General features: G+C 33.7%; 1 protein-coding gene across 1 annotated transcript; it reads left to right on the forward strand.

Annotated features, from left to right (window-relative positions):
• LOC109229696 (small RNA degrading nuclease 1-like) lies at nucleotides 8557-14333 on the forward strand. Its single transcript, XM_019395227.1, has 12 exons — nucleotides 8557-8648; nucleotides 8750-8932; nucleotides 9024-9113; nucleotides 9833-9901; nucleotides 10311-10454; nucleotides 10610-10726; nucleotides 10834-10903; nucleotides 11159-11259; nucleotides 11945-12079; nucleotides 12166-12273; nucleotides 13330-13434; nucleotides 13566-14333. The coding sequence occupies exons 1-12, from the start codon at nucleotides 8613-8615 to the stop codon at nucleotides 13899-13901; spliced, it is 1494 nt and encodes a 497-aa protein (XP_019250772.1). The 5' UTR covers nucleotides 8557-8612; the 3' UTR covers nucleotides 13902-14333.

The raw sequence follows: 14749 nt of genomic DNA on the forward strand, positions 1-14749 counted from the left end.
GAATTCAAGGGATTTGGATGGTTTTATGGTGAAATTGCACGGAGATATGAGCTGAGGCTGTGGTGGTTGTCTGGTGAAGTTTTGGGCGTGTTTGGAGACTTTGACAGGAGGCGAGAGATGAGAGACGATAGGTGAAAGGGGGGGTCGTCTCTAGGGTTTGGGCTTAGGACAGTTATAAGGGAGGGTGGTGGTGAGCTGAGGGTCGTTGGATTAGGGAAATGAACGGCCAAGACTGGATTAAGTGAAACGGGGTCATTTTGGTAAGGGGGGGGCTAGACCGGTTTTGGGTAGTGAGAATTGGTCTGGGGCGGAAGGAGTTTAAGGGGATTGGCCTAGAAATTGCTTTGGCCAAAATTCAGAACCAAACAAAACTTTTCTTTCTTTCTTTCTTTTTCTTGATTCTAAATCCTAATGAAATTAACTAAAAAGCTAAATTAAGTCCTAGATCAATCTAATTTGTAAAATTAAAATTAATTATCTATTTGTAACATTAAAATAACTAATTAACTTAAAACTAAAGAAAGGAAAATATTAATTTTAAAAACTAAAAGCTAAAATATGTAAAAATGACCATTTTGTGATTATGTTTAATAATGCAATTAACTCATGTAATTAAATTCTAAATGCAAATAAACCTAAAATGTTATGCAGTGAATATTTTAGACATTTTTTGGTATATTCTTATAATTTTAAAATATTAAACATGCAACTAATGCAAACAACAATTAGCAAGAAATTCCTAAAAATTCTATAAAAATTAAAATAATTAAAAAATATATTTTTTTTTGGGAATTAGTAGAAGTATTTTTCGTCGGGCAAAAATCACGTGCTCATAATAAGCAAGACATTAAGTCAATTTGTAAGCTAATAAAAGATAACATTACAGCATAACAATATTAAGTAATACATAATATAAAAACTATAAACAAGGAACAAAATAGAGAAAAAAAAATTTGTCTAAAAATGTAGAAGGATAAGACTTATTGAATTAGAGATGAAAAATAAAGTGGTAGAAATTTTTTTCTTAGAAATAATATAGTTTAATGTGCTCGAACAAGACACATCACAATGTTACATGTTTGTATCCTTTAATATTGACCGTAAAATACAATACAAGTGTCAAAATCAAGTGGTTGGATTATTACAGATATAGAAAAAGAAAACATGTTATTCACTACGAGAATGGAAAATAGGTTCATATCCTGCTTCTTAATTAATATCAAATAATTATTTATAATTTCTATATAGAAGGTTTAATTTTAAGGTTAATCATAATTTGACATGGTTTATGTCCGCGCATCGCGTGAGTACTAATATTAGTTTGTATTAGTATAAGATAATCAGTATCTGTATATTATTAAAAGGAGAGGAAAAATTCCTCTCCTTAAGCCAAGTGGCAGCCTAGAAAAAAGGCACGTGCCATAAATAGATAATAATTAGTTATTTGTTATTATTTTTGAATTTAAATATCTATATAATTAAATAAAATATTTTATAATAAAACAAAAATTAAAAAAAATTTACCCAATCAAATTGGAGATTAGTTTCAAGTTGGATTTTTAAATTATTTTAAAATAATAATTAGTTATTGGTTATTGTTTTGAATTTGAATATCTGTAAAATAGTTAAATAAAATATTTTATGATAAAAAACGAAAATTAAAAAAAATTGTCCATTCAAATTGGAGAGTAGTTTCAAGTTGGAGTATTTAAATTATTTTACAATAATAATTAGTAATTAGTTATGACTTGTGAATTAAATATCTATAAAATAATTAAATAAATTCTATATATTATTCAAAGGAGAGGAAAAACTCTCTCCTTAAGCCAAGTGGCAGCCTAGAAAAAAGCCACATGGCATAAATAGTTAATAATTAGTTAATTAGTTAATAATTAGTTACTGGTTATTATTTTTGAATTTAAATATCTATAAAATATTAAAATAACATATTTCATAATAAAAAAACAAAAATTAAATAAACTGTCCATTCAAATTGGATAGTAGTTTAGAGTTGGAGTTTTTAAGTTATTTTAGAATAAATAACTACCAATTCAGTTTTTTTGTTTTTTTAATAGTTTTTTTTTTCTTTTAAAATAAAAAGTTTATTTATTCAAAAGATATTATTGAGAATAATAGATTAAAATATAAAATAAAACATATATATCTTCTATTATATTATAAAAAGAAAGTAGCATACAAAAATTTAAATAAAGTAATATGCTAATAAAAGTTTGTTTTAACAATACAATAATACTAAATATTGGATAATTGTAACGACCCGATCGGTCGTTTTGAGCTCTAGCACGTCGTTCAGCAGTTTGAGGCCATGAGTAGCTTCACTTTAGGTATTATGACTTGTACGCGTGGTTGGAATTGAATTCCGGGAAGTTCGGAGTTGATTTGGAAAGAGAATTCCCATTTCGAAAGTTTTAAGTTGGAAGAATTGACTAAGATTGGATTTTTGAGTAAACGACCTCGGAATCAGGATTCGAAGGTTCCAACAGGTTTGTATGATGATTTCGGACTTGGGCGTACGTACGGATCGGGTTTTGGAAAACCCGAGAACGTTTCGGCACCTATTGTGGAAGTTGGCATTTTTGAAGAATTTCATAAGTTTGGGTTGAAGTGCATATCAGTGTTATCGATGTCTGTTTGGGATTCCGAGTTTGTGAATAGCTCCGTATGGTGATTCTGGTGTTGGAGCACGATCGGAAGTGAATTCGGAGGTCCGTGGGTCATTTTGGAGTCTTTTGGCTAAAGATAGAAATTTGAAGGTTTTGAGGAGTTTGACCGAAAGTGGACCTTTTGATATCAGGGTTGGATTTCAATTCCGGAAGTTGGAGTAGGTCCGTAATGTCGAATATGACTTGTGTGCAAAATTTGAGGTCAATCGGACATGATTTGATAGGTTTCGGCATCGAATATAGAAGTTTGAAATTCTAAAGTTCATTAAGCGTGGATTGGAGTGTGATTCATGGTTTTTGCGTTGTTTGACGTGATTTGAGGCTTCGAGCAGGTCCGTGTTATGTTAGGGGACTGAGTTGTGTGATTAGACGGGGTCCTGGGGGCCTCGGGTGTGTTTCGGGGTGGTTTCGGAGCATTTCGGGCTGCGTTGGAACTGCTGATGTGGTGTCTGGTGTTGTTCTTCGCGTTCGCGAGGGTCCTCTCGCGTACGCGAAGAAGGATTTAGCTTCTGCGATTTTGTTCTTCGCGTTCGCGGAGAGAGTCTCGCGTTCGCGAAGCAGAAGAATTTCTGTTGCGCAGGTCTTACTTTGGGGGCTCATATCTCGCAATCTATAAGGAATTTTGAAATTATCCAAAAATAAAAGTTGTATCCATTTGTGTCTAGTTTTCAGAAAGGTAAACCATTTAGCATTTGGATTTGTGTACGAAAAGTTATGGCTGGTACACTACAGGTTGTCCAGGAAGACGAAGAAGAAATTTGCGTTGCACAGGGCTGATTTTGGCAGCTTATATCTCAAAATCTGTAAGGAATTGGGAAATTTCCAAAACAGCAAAGTTGTAGATCTTGGTGTCTAGTTTTCAAAATATTAGACCATTTGTCATTTGGAAATTTGCCCAAAAAGTTATGGCTATTATACTAGAGGCTATCTGAGAAGAGTTTGAAAAATAATTTTTGAGAATTTTCTTCTTCGCGAACGCGACGGGGGTCTCGCGAACGCGAAGAAGAGTCGTCTGGGCAGTGTATAAGTGCAAAGAAATGGGTTTGGCTCATTTCACCTCATTTCCTCTATGGGAGCCGACCTAAGAGCGATTTTGGAGCTCCATTTTCATCATCCATGTCATGGTAAGTGATTCTCACCTATTGCAAGTTAATTACTTGGATTATATCTAGATTTTAACATGGAAAATCATGGGAAATTAGTGAAAATTGGGGGTTTGAAGAAAAACCTAGAAATTTGGTATTCTTGGATTTTGACCACGATTTGGACACGAAATTGGGAGTAAATTATATATTTGAGTTGGTGAGGGTAGAGTTTATCTCCGAAGAATATCGGAATCCGGGCACGTGGGCCCGAGGGCAGTTTTGCCAACTTTTCGATCGGGGTTAGGAATTGATATAAATTGGATTGTAATGAGTAATTGATCATATATTAAAGAGTTTACATAATTATTGGCTAGTTTTGGAGCAATGTGCATCCATTTGAGTTTTCGGAAGGGCATGGAATAACGGTTATGGAACTTCGGAGTGAGGTGAGTCTCCTTTCTCATTGGTGAATTAATTGGATATGTGCTGCTATTTGCCGGGGCTACGTACGCACGAGGTGACGAGAGTCCGTGCGTAGCTACTATTATGCTTATGTCCGGGTAGTCTAGGACCCAAAAGCATGCTTTACTTGTAATACTTGTAACCTTATTGTTAGTTTAAATTGCTTAAATCATATCGAAGTGGCAAATGACTTTCTAAAAGAGTTAAACTTCATTTTCTTGACTTGTAAAAGAGAAATTTACACCTCCTTGAATAATTGTTTCCCTGATGAAGTCTTGATTGACTGTTAAAATGTGTGTTTCTATGTGTACCTGCCTCGCATGTATGATTCGCAAGCAGGGTGATTGTTTATTTATATTTGACCGCGTCACATGTATGATTCGCGAGCGGGGTAATAGATGCATCTATGGTTCGCGCCATTCGACCCTCTGGCAGTGCACAATTTAAATATTGTTGGATCGGGTCGTACGACCTCGGCATGATTTACGCATGCTTTTAATGTTTGCCTTGAGATTTATAAATGTTGATATTCGTTCTCCCTGGCCTGAGATAAATGTATAAATGATGAAAAGGAATCTGGAAATTTCCTATGAAAGAAAGAATTGTTTATTTGCTTTATTCTATTGAGTTGCAACTATGTTTATAAAATCTTTGATTTATTATATTATTGGCGTATTATTATTAGACCACTAGTAAGTGTCGAAGTCGACCTCTCGTCTCTACTTCTTCGAGATTAGACGGGATACTTACTGAGTACACGTTGTTTTCGTACTCATGCTACACTTGCTGTGCATTTTTGTTGCACAGACACATGTATCTCTAGTGGCCTAGTGGGCATAACAACACGGATGATACGGAGACTAGGTGAGTTGCATTCCTCGAGGCGACCTGCATCCAGTATAGTCTCTTTCAGTGTATTGTAATTACTTTCTGTCCAATTTGTATTCCGGAAAGCTATTGTACTTTATTTGATTTCTTAGTGATTGCTCATGCACTTGTGACACCGGGTTCTGGGATGATTATGGGATTATTTAATATTAAGTTTGTTAAAAACATCAATATCTATTCAGTGAAATTCATTACTCATTGTCTAATGTATAAAGGAAACGATTTCAAAAATATTAAAACAAGAAATTACTAGTAAATTGGTGTTGGTTTGCCTGATAATGGTGTCCGGCGCCATCACGCCCCTTAGTGGATTTTGGGTCGTGTCAATAATACAATAAAGAAAAATACAGAACAAAAAAGTTATTTGATGCCTATATAAGTCTCATTAATTTAATAGAGATTTTATTCATTAAAATTCACATAATATCATTGAGAACAATAGGATAAAATTTAAAATAAAAAACTATTTCAAGAGTAATAAATATAGAGATTTTTACCTCCAATAGCAAAGGTTAACACCTTATTTATTTTAAATAAATACCATTTAAAAAAATTATATTCGATAGATACCTTTTAATGTTTATAGCAAAATATCTAATTTTGGTTACCTCCTACCCCTAAGCCACTAAATACGCTATTCAGTTACACTATTTTCTTTCACTCTATACTGTGATACATGCCATTCTCTTCCCCCATTCCCTGAAAACACGATGCTCAATCTCAAAATTCCTCTCACCCACATCACCTACCATTAGTCACAAACGGTGATTTTGCCTGGTATACCACGAAGACTTCTCTGATTTTTCCCCTCAATTTTGTGCAAAACCTTATCATCTACTCTATCTAATCTCCCGCCCCCTCTCTGCACCAAAACCCCTCTTTGTTCTCTCCACAGAGAAGTTCCCCTATCTCATACTATCCATTTTTACTTCATCCCAATTCAATTGAGAAGCGAGGAGTTATTGACGGCATGGACTCGAAAACGATATGCTACGTCTTGCCATAATTTTTGCTCGGCTACTGTACAGGATGCGTGGGAACGGTGAGATTCAGGATTTTTGCTCGACGGCGAATTCGCCGGAAATTAGGGTTTGTTCTTGAACAAAGACGACGGAGTTTGGGGCTGAGCAACTTGATTTTCTGTCAATATATTTCAGTGTATTTTCAACGCATCACGTTGTATTTTCATGTATTCATTGTCTTTTTTTTCATTGTAATTCAATGTATCTCGCTGTATTCCATGTATTTCATTGCATTCACTATCTATTTTTTCATTGTATTTCAATGTATCCCATTGTATTCTACGTATTTCATTGTATTCACTGTCTCGCTATATGCCATGAATGTATTCGTATATTTTTTTAATTAATATAATTTATGTATTCAGATGTATTATATAATTTTTCTAAAGATTGCTATATTTTTGGGGTATTTTTCGGTTGAGAATCTTTTTTATAACTGGAAATGCAAAATTTGTGTGTTATAATTGAGTTCGTTGAGTTATATTAGGAGTCTATTATGTTAATTGATTCACTTTCCGTTTAAAAACAAGGCCGTGAATACAGTCGAATACAATAATCTGTCCAGCTGTAATCCCATGTTTCACGCCATGAATACAGTCGAATACAACAACTGACTAGCTGGACTTCCTTGATTCACGCCTATTTTTGCTACTGTATTCATGAATACAGTAGCTTAAATGCATCTAATACATCTTATAACAGCAGAAAACGTATCTACAATCCGTAATATAGCAAATGGTATCTATAGATAGCTAATTACCACTAAAAGATAGTGCTTTATGAAAATTTCTCTAAAATATATATCTTCAAGATAGTGCTTTATGAAAATTTATCTAAAATATATATTTTCTATTATATTATAAAAAGAAAGTAGTAGACAAAAATATTAAATAAAGTAATATGCTAATAAAATTTTCTATTAACAATGCAATAATACTAAATATTGGATAGTATAATAAAGAAAAATATATAACAAAAAAGTTATTTGATGCCTATATATGCCTCCTTAATTTAATAGAGATTTTATTCATTAAAATTTAGCAATATTATTCAGAACATTAAAATAAATTTAAAATAAAAAAAATATATCTTCTATTTTAATGTAAAAACAAGTAGTAGACAAAAATATTAAACAACGTAATATGCTAATAAAAATTTCTAGTAACAATGCAATTATATTAAATATTGGATAATATAATAAAGAAAAATACATAACAAAAAAGTTATTCGATAACTATATAACTACCTTTAACTTAATAGAGATTTTATTCAGATAATATTATCGACAACAACAGAATAAAATTTAAAATAATAAATATTTCAAGATTAATAAAATATATATATCTTCTCTTATATTACAAGAAGAAAGCGAGCAGACAAAAATATTAAACAAAGTAATGTACTAATAAAAATTTCTATTAACAATGTAATAATATTAAATATTGGATAATAGAATAAAAAATATAGAAAAAAAAGTTATTCAATGAGTAAATAAGTCCCTTTCATTTAATAGAGATTTTATTATTGGATATATCATATTGACAAATAAGATGACAATTGAAATTTATTAAATTAATACGATCTAATATGTTCAAACAATTCCGATCATAATTTAATTAATATTTTGTAATATTAACCGCGCATCGTACGGATACTACTACTCTGTTTAAATAACAAAGATGTTAAGCATGTATTTTCAATATATTACTTTTGAAATTATTTTGACATTTAAAATTTGTATTTACTAGTATGAAGAGTTAGGTAGTTTAATTCACAGCTGTAAAATATTTTTATTGTTAATGAGTAGACAATCTTTGTTTCTTCATTCTTTTACAAAATTTTTGTGTTATTTTATTTTTCTATAAATTTTAATATTAGCTGGTTGAACAGAACATTCATGAGACTATTAACGTAACCAGTGGCTTGAAATCAAAATATTAAAAGAAGCTTAATGACTTTGATCTGGTGGTGGGAGCGGAATGCATGATATATGAGTTAGGCGCACGTTATAGTATTAAACTCTATCCCATATATAAAAATATGATATTAAGCCAAAATGGTAAAGGGGAGAGCCCATTATTTATCGAGTTTTGAACCTTGAGACACTTATCTTGGAGATTTCTTAGTTAAAAAAAAAAAATACAAAACAACTTGCTTTTTTATGTTTGGATCAATCAAATGTGACAAAATGAATAATTAATTTAAAGAATTTGAGTTGAAATTAAAAAGTAAAATCGTGAGAAATACGAAAAAGGACTGTACATAAAGGAAAAAAATAATAACGAGAAGAAAAATATATTATTTAATTTAATGAGTGAATTTTTTAACTCTAATTGACTCACTCAATCCTATCTCTAAAAAAAATAAAATAAAGAAATATATTATAATATAGTAGTATTTCATATTGGCCTTAAATATTTTGGGGGTTAAGGCAAGGACTTCACCTGCTAAACCCTAGGGCCGCCCTTGCAATGGATTCGAAGTTTGCCTCCTCAGCGAAGAAAGAGGTGAATCTCTCAGCCGTGTAAAGTTGCAAATTTTTTGATTATACAGTAAATGCTCACAAAATTAATCTGTTTAATACTTGCCCTCATTTTAAATGTTAAAGGTTCTAGTCGAAATTGTCAAGTTAGCTCAAAAGCGACAGATGAAAGGAAGTAGCGGAGGGTGGAAAGATTTTTTGAGATCGTACGACAAGAAGTTAGGTGTTAGCTTGAGTGACCCGTCGAAGAGGTCCGTTGATGATTTGCTTGCGTTTTTGAAGACGTTTAGTCAAGAGGATGACATTAAGGTGGTTAATATGATTAACTCTTGTTTTCATTCGGTTAATTAGCATAAAATAATGCTGATAATACTAATGCCATAATGTTCCTTTTGTGCAGCTTTTTAAAAAGGTGTTTCAATGCTATTCCAATCGAGATGCTGTAGAGAAGCTTCAGAAAAAATCCCCGGATAGTGAATCCGCCGAACAGGTGAAGAGTATATTTTGGCTTTTGTGTATTATTACGAATCATAACTGCAACATTGGGGCAGTTTTGCTGTAAGATAGTTGGGAAAAATCTACTTAAGTGGGTTAAGAGTAGCTAATTCATCTCCAGTTAGCGGCTAGTAGGTCTTATAACTTGTTCTGTTAGAATTTAACTGCGGCTATAACTTGTTGTGTTAGAATTTAACTGCGGCTATAACTTGTTTCTGTTAGAATTTAACTGCAGCTATAACTTGTTAATATATATAGTTACTCTCACTTTTTCTTAAAGTGTTAAACACGAAACTTGAATCGAGATCTCCAAGGGGACGCTGGTAGTTGACATGTGAGAGTGACAACCTGGAGATCCCTGGTTTGAATACCAGCTACAACACATAGTATGATGTGTGATTTTCTCTAACTTGGTGGGCGGAATTACCATTGACAGCATGTGCTTGTGGGTAGGACATGCTGCTTGGTGGATTATAATCAAGCTGCTCGCAAGCTAGCAGGGCATAAAAAAATGAAAAATAAAAATAAAAATTGGAATTAGTATTCAGAATTATCGATAGCAAAATACTTGCATGCCCTCCAATTTTGATACCCCCACCCCACTTTTTTTCCAGGAAGATGCTGGTTGGCATCTTCTTATGAAGGTTTATGATCAGTTGATCACTATATCTCAACAACTTCTGTGCTTAATAAATTAATATTGTGGCAGTGCAGGGACTGGTTCGTTTAACTTTTGAGCACCCTCAATATCCGACAGATTACTCATTTCCATCACACGAGGAGGTTCGTTTACTGGCTTTGGTATTCTTTTCTTATTGTCTACTTAAGAAGTTCTATCTCTGCAAACTATGTAATGTTTACTTAGGAAGTTCTACCTCTATTTAAGAAGTTCCTTCTCAAAAAATTTCTTAACTGATGTGTTTCCTGTAACTATTTATAAGGTCTGTTGGGTTGCAAGCTTCAGCTTATTTGTTTTGAAATGAAGTTATTATAAGAAAAAAATGCATGGTTTTACTTGCAAATCATGATCCCCTGCAGTATATTTTAGGTGCATTTTAGTTTAGCTTGTTTACCGAAGTGGTTATAGTCAAATCCATGAATAAATTCTGTGGCGCATCACTACATTTGTATAATTGGCTGTTCTGACGTAAAAGTATACTTCTCTTACTACAATGTACATCCATGGAAACAGGGCTGGTTAGTCACGAGAAGGACTAAAAAGTCTAATTTCGTTAAATCAAAGAAGGCAATGATTGCAATTGATTGCGAAATGGTTCTTTGCCAAGATGGAACCGAAGCTTTAGTCAGAATCTGTGCTGTGGATGATAAGTTGGAGGTATTTTTCAGGCCTTATACCTTTCTGTGGCATAAACATACTGTTTACATAACCTATTGCAAATGGAGCCACCTGCTTGGCCTCTTTATCTCTGATGTAGTTCCTCTCTTTTTCTCATGTCACCATAAGTTAATTTGAAGTTCTGAAAATTGCAGGTTAAACTCAATGAATTTGTGAATCCAAACAAACCAATTGCAGATTACAGAACTGAGATTACTGGAATAACCGCTGGAGATTTAGATGGAGTTTCTTGTTCATTGGCTGATGTACAGGTATAAGTTGTTCAATTTAGGTTCCTTCTAAAAAAAGGTTGTTCTATTTAGGTTGTCCACTAGCCATTAAAATTTCTCTGTCTGAACTTTTTTGTGCTATGATCCAGATGTCCATGAAAAAGCTATTATCACATGGAACCATATTGATTGGGCACAGTTTACACAATGACCTTCGTGGTAAGTTACATCTTCATCATAAATGATGCTCTTTAATTAACATTCAAATCTTTGGTGCACATCTACTGGTAAACGGAAATGACATGACTTTTATGATCACGTGTTTGTTTTTAATATCCCCAGGTTTTAATGTTATCTACTCCCTTTTCTCTTTTCTTTCCCTGTCCTTCAGAGTATTATATCGTGCTTTTTCAGTTATGTCTTTAGCTTCTTTTCTTTTTTGTTGATAAAGCTCTGTTATGTCGTTCTTAATAGCTTTGAAGATAGATCATGCAAGAGTGATTGACACATCTTATGTCTTCAAATATCAAGATCAGCCTTCTAATAGAAGACCTTCTTTAAGTAATTTGTGTAAGGTAAGCTGTGCTTTTTTAATTTCAGTATTTCTTTCCCATGCTACAATATGTCCACTCTGTTGAATTGTTGGCCATATCAACCCTCACTTTTGATTCCTATTTTATTTGTGAATTTATAAGTGCAGACATTTTTTCAAATGCTTTTATCTGAACAGTCAAAAGAACTCCATTCGTTTTGTGTTTAGTAAAATAGTTCTGCTTCTTTTTATTTAGCAGTCTTTTTGTGGTTTTGTCTCCCTGTTCTTCTTTTTCCAACTATGGCTCCTTTTATAAGCTGAAGATTAGCAAGTATGCTTTTGTTTACTTACAATTAGGGGTGGCAAAATGGTGAAAAGAAAACAGTTAACCACCCATATTATCCACTAAAAATGGGTTGGATAATGAACTTTTTAAAAACGGGTCAAATATGGATAAGAACCATATTATCCATTTAGAAAATGGATAACCAATGGATAATCAGTGGGTCTAACTTTTACATTTGTAAAGCCTCAAATTGGGGGTTCTCAAGTTAGGGAGACTAAGAATTCTCCCAAAAATGATCATATGCAAGAACTCATGGATAATATGGTTACCCATATTATCCCCGGTTAACCCGTTTTTTATCCGTATTTTCATTATTCATTTTCGACCTGAACCATATCCGACCCGCCGTTTGCTGCTCCTACTTACAATAGGTTCCAAATAGTCTGTGTTAGGTTTTGAACTTCGAAAGAAGGGCTCTCCACATAATTGTCTGGATGACGCATGTACTGCAATGAAACTTGTTCTTGCCAAGATTGAACGTGGAGTTGATTGTATCGTACCGTTAGTTCGTGAGGAGGTAATATCATAAAGCCTTTTATTTTAAATTTCATTTTCTTTCTTGTGTCCTGATTATAAGACGGTCATCTACTCCTTTGAATTTAGGTGCAAGAGCCCAAGATGGCAAAGCTACTTGTCCACAGAATACCAGTGGCTGTTCATAATGAAGAGTTACACACAGTTATTCCTGGAGACTTTACCATAGAAGTTAAGGTTAGGAAAATCTCATGTGTCATATAAATAATGAATGACATATTTATGCAGTTTGCACTACTTTATGCTGATTAGTTTATAAAAGCATATGTCGAAATTCAGTCGTTGAAGAATCACATTCTTGCTTGTTTGGGTATTTTTGTAATGGTCTATGCTATACTCATTCCTCATGTTACATGGATCCTTCAATTGCCTTAATGTACTCAAGTCAAACTGGTGTGACATTGAGTATAAGGTGCTTTGTGCTAATTCTTCAAAATGCACTAATATTTGAAAGAAGCTACACGTGCCAATGTCAAATGTTCCCATTTACCCGCACCAGATACGTGCTTGTAAACAAATCCATGTGACATGGGTCATTCTCAGCGTTACCAAAAGCAAGTCCAACAGATTATTTTTACTATTATGAAACCAAAACCAAACTTGTTTATTAAATCAAATGCCACCAAAGAATCTGTAGTTGAAATTAGCTAGTTACATGTTTTATTCCAAATCTAGACATGTTTTATTCCAAAGCTACTTCATAGTTCATTCTGCAGCTGGCACCACAGGTTCCACTTCCCTCCCACTTTCTAATTTTTCCTAGTACACTAGTTTTAATTGAATTTATCCATTTAATTGTTCAAAAACTTTGAGTACTTGCTCCTGCACTTTCTCTCTCCTTTTCTTTTCAAAATTTGTAATCCGTAGCCTTCAAAACCCCTCCTCCAGGGACTAACAGTGGTAATTACTCTTATCACCCAATGTTGTAGTCTAGATATTTTCTGCCTGCCGTTTGAACTTCTTGTTCTCTCTCTCTCTCTCTCTCCCCCCCCCCTCCCCCTCCCCCACCCAAACATAGGGGGACAAAGCTTCTGACATGATAATTTCGAGCAATTCGAAGTTTCCCGCATATTTACGTGCTTCTGTATTTATTGCTCTCTTTGTAACAGCAATAGTAATCAAGATGCTTGCACGCAAAAAATGTTTTGAGTAACAATTTGCACGGTTCTTCATCACTTGAGTTGGAACTTTACTTTATTGTACTTAATTTGTCCATTTATGATTTGCTGGCAGGCTAATAAAAAAGGGCAAACAGACAAGTATTCTGCCTTTGTCAATTTCAAAAATCAGCAAGAGGCAAATGAGGCATTTGAAAAGCTTGAAGGCACCCAAGATAAGGTTGGTATTCTTTCAGGATTTCTTTGTACAAAAGGGCTTTCATCGTCCTACGTGAAAACCAAGTGTGTACATGAGAGAGGCATATGCTTTTAATTAACCTGCATGTCTTAACGTTTGTTTATCTTTCTTAGGATTCTGTCGGACGACCACAAAAGCTCGTTTCATTTCATCTTGATTCCGGTATATCTGGGGTTTTGTGTGTTTGTAAGATGGCTGCCAATAACTTAGCTATAGAGGTTAACCCAATGAAAAGGTCATCTGAAGATGAAGAGACCGTGAGAGAGCCAAAGAAACCGAGAATAGAAGACCATTGTACAGAACTCAAGGAGGCTGGTGCAGGTTGTAATCAGTGTGAAACTCACGTGACGGAGATTGAGAGGCTAAAGAAAGAATTAATCCACAGAGACGAAGAAATCTCCAACTTGAACAAACTCATTGTTAACCTTGTGAGAAAACAAGGATTGTAACTCTCTAATTAGATTTAAGGGGACGATACAGAAAACAGATTAGAGTATCATTTTTGACATCAGAGGCCTATGTTTACTTCATGAAGGTCAAACCGCAGCTATTGTTTAAGCTGCTTTCTTTTGGACCGCCGGAGAGAAAAGGCAAGAAAAAAGAAGATTCTCTCCTCATTAATGGAGGCCGTTTCTGGAGCTCTAAGTATGGCGTTTAATATGGTAAGAGCAATGCTGCCAAGAGCAGCTTCGTATGTGATTGCAGTCCTCCTTGATTGTGAAGAAGGGGGGTTATGTTTGAAGATTTTTCACTTATTTGATTTTTTCCTCTTGAATTTCAGGCAAGATCAATTGTAACAGTGTTGTCACTTTGATTTCTTCCTTCTCTTTAAGGGTCTGAACTTTTTCCCTCTTTTTAATTATCTTTATATTTTCTTGTTTTCTTTGTGGGCATCTTTTTACCTCATTTTTTGTGCTCTGCCGGGAATGGGCGTACAGAAGTTGATGACCAAGCTATGATCCTAGGTGTGTTCTGTTCAATTCCTTTCAATAGTTTCAGTTGGAAATGGTGGTTTTCTTATTTCTTTTTGAGAAATATTTTCACAAGATGTCAATTAAAGAATTTTTTCTAATAATATTATCCCATCTTCATAATGGAAAATCAAGTTTCCATTTTTATTATTCAGAGCGAACAGAACCCTTAGCTGCAAATAATATCAGGGGAAGAGCCTGTTTGAATCGAATTAGTTAACTGAATTTAATCATTTTCACGATGCTTGGTGAAATTTACTTTTGTTAGATAATAACCATCCATTTTTTTTTCTAATTATCTTTTTTTTTTGGGGTCGGGAAGAAGG

This window comes from Nicotiana attenuata, chromosome 7 (genome assembly GCF_001879085.1).
Source record: "Nicotiana attenuata strain UT chromosome 7, NIATTr2, whole genome shotgun sequence".
In the NCBI taxonomy this organism is placed as follows: domain Eukaryota; kingdom Viridiplantae; phylum Streptophyta; class Magnoliopsida; order Solanales; family Solanaceae; genus Nicotiana; species Nicotiana attenuata.

Excerpts from the sequence above, each read along its gene's own strand:
- LOC109229696 (XM_019395227.1), top strand. The coding sequence starts at position 8,613 with ATGGATTCGAAGTTTGCCTCCTCAGCGAAGAAAGAG. Across the intron at positions 8,933-9,023 it reads GTCAAGAGGATGACATTAAG|CTTTTTAAAAAGGTGTTTCA; the intron begins GTGGTTAATATG and ends CCTTTTGTGCAG. Across the intron at positions 12,274-13,329 it reads ACTTTACCATAGAAGTTAAG|GCTAATAAAAAAGGGCAAAC; the intron begins GTTAGGAAAATC and ends ATTTGCTGGCAG.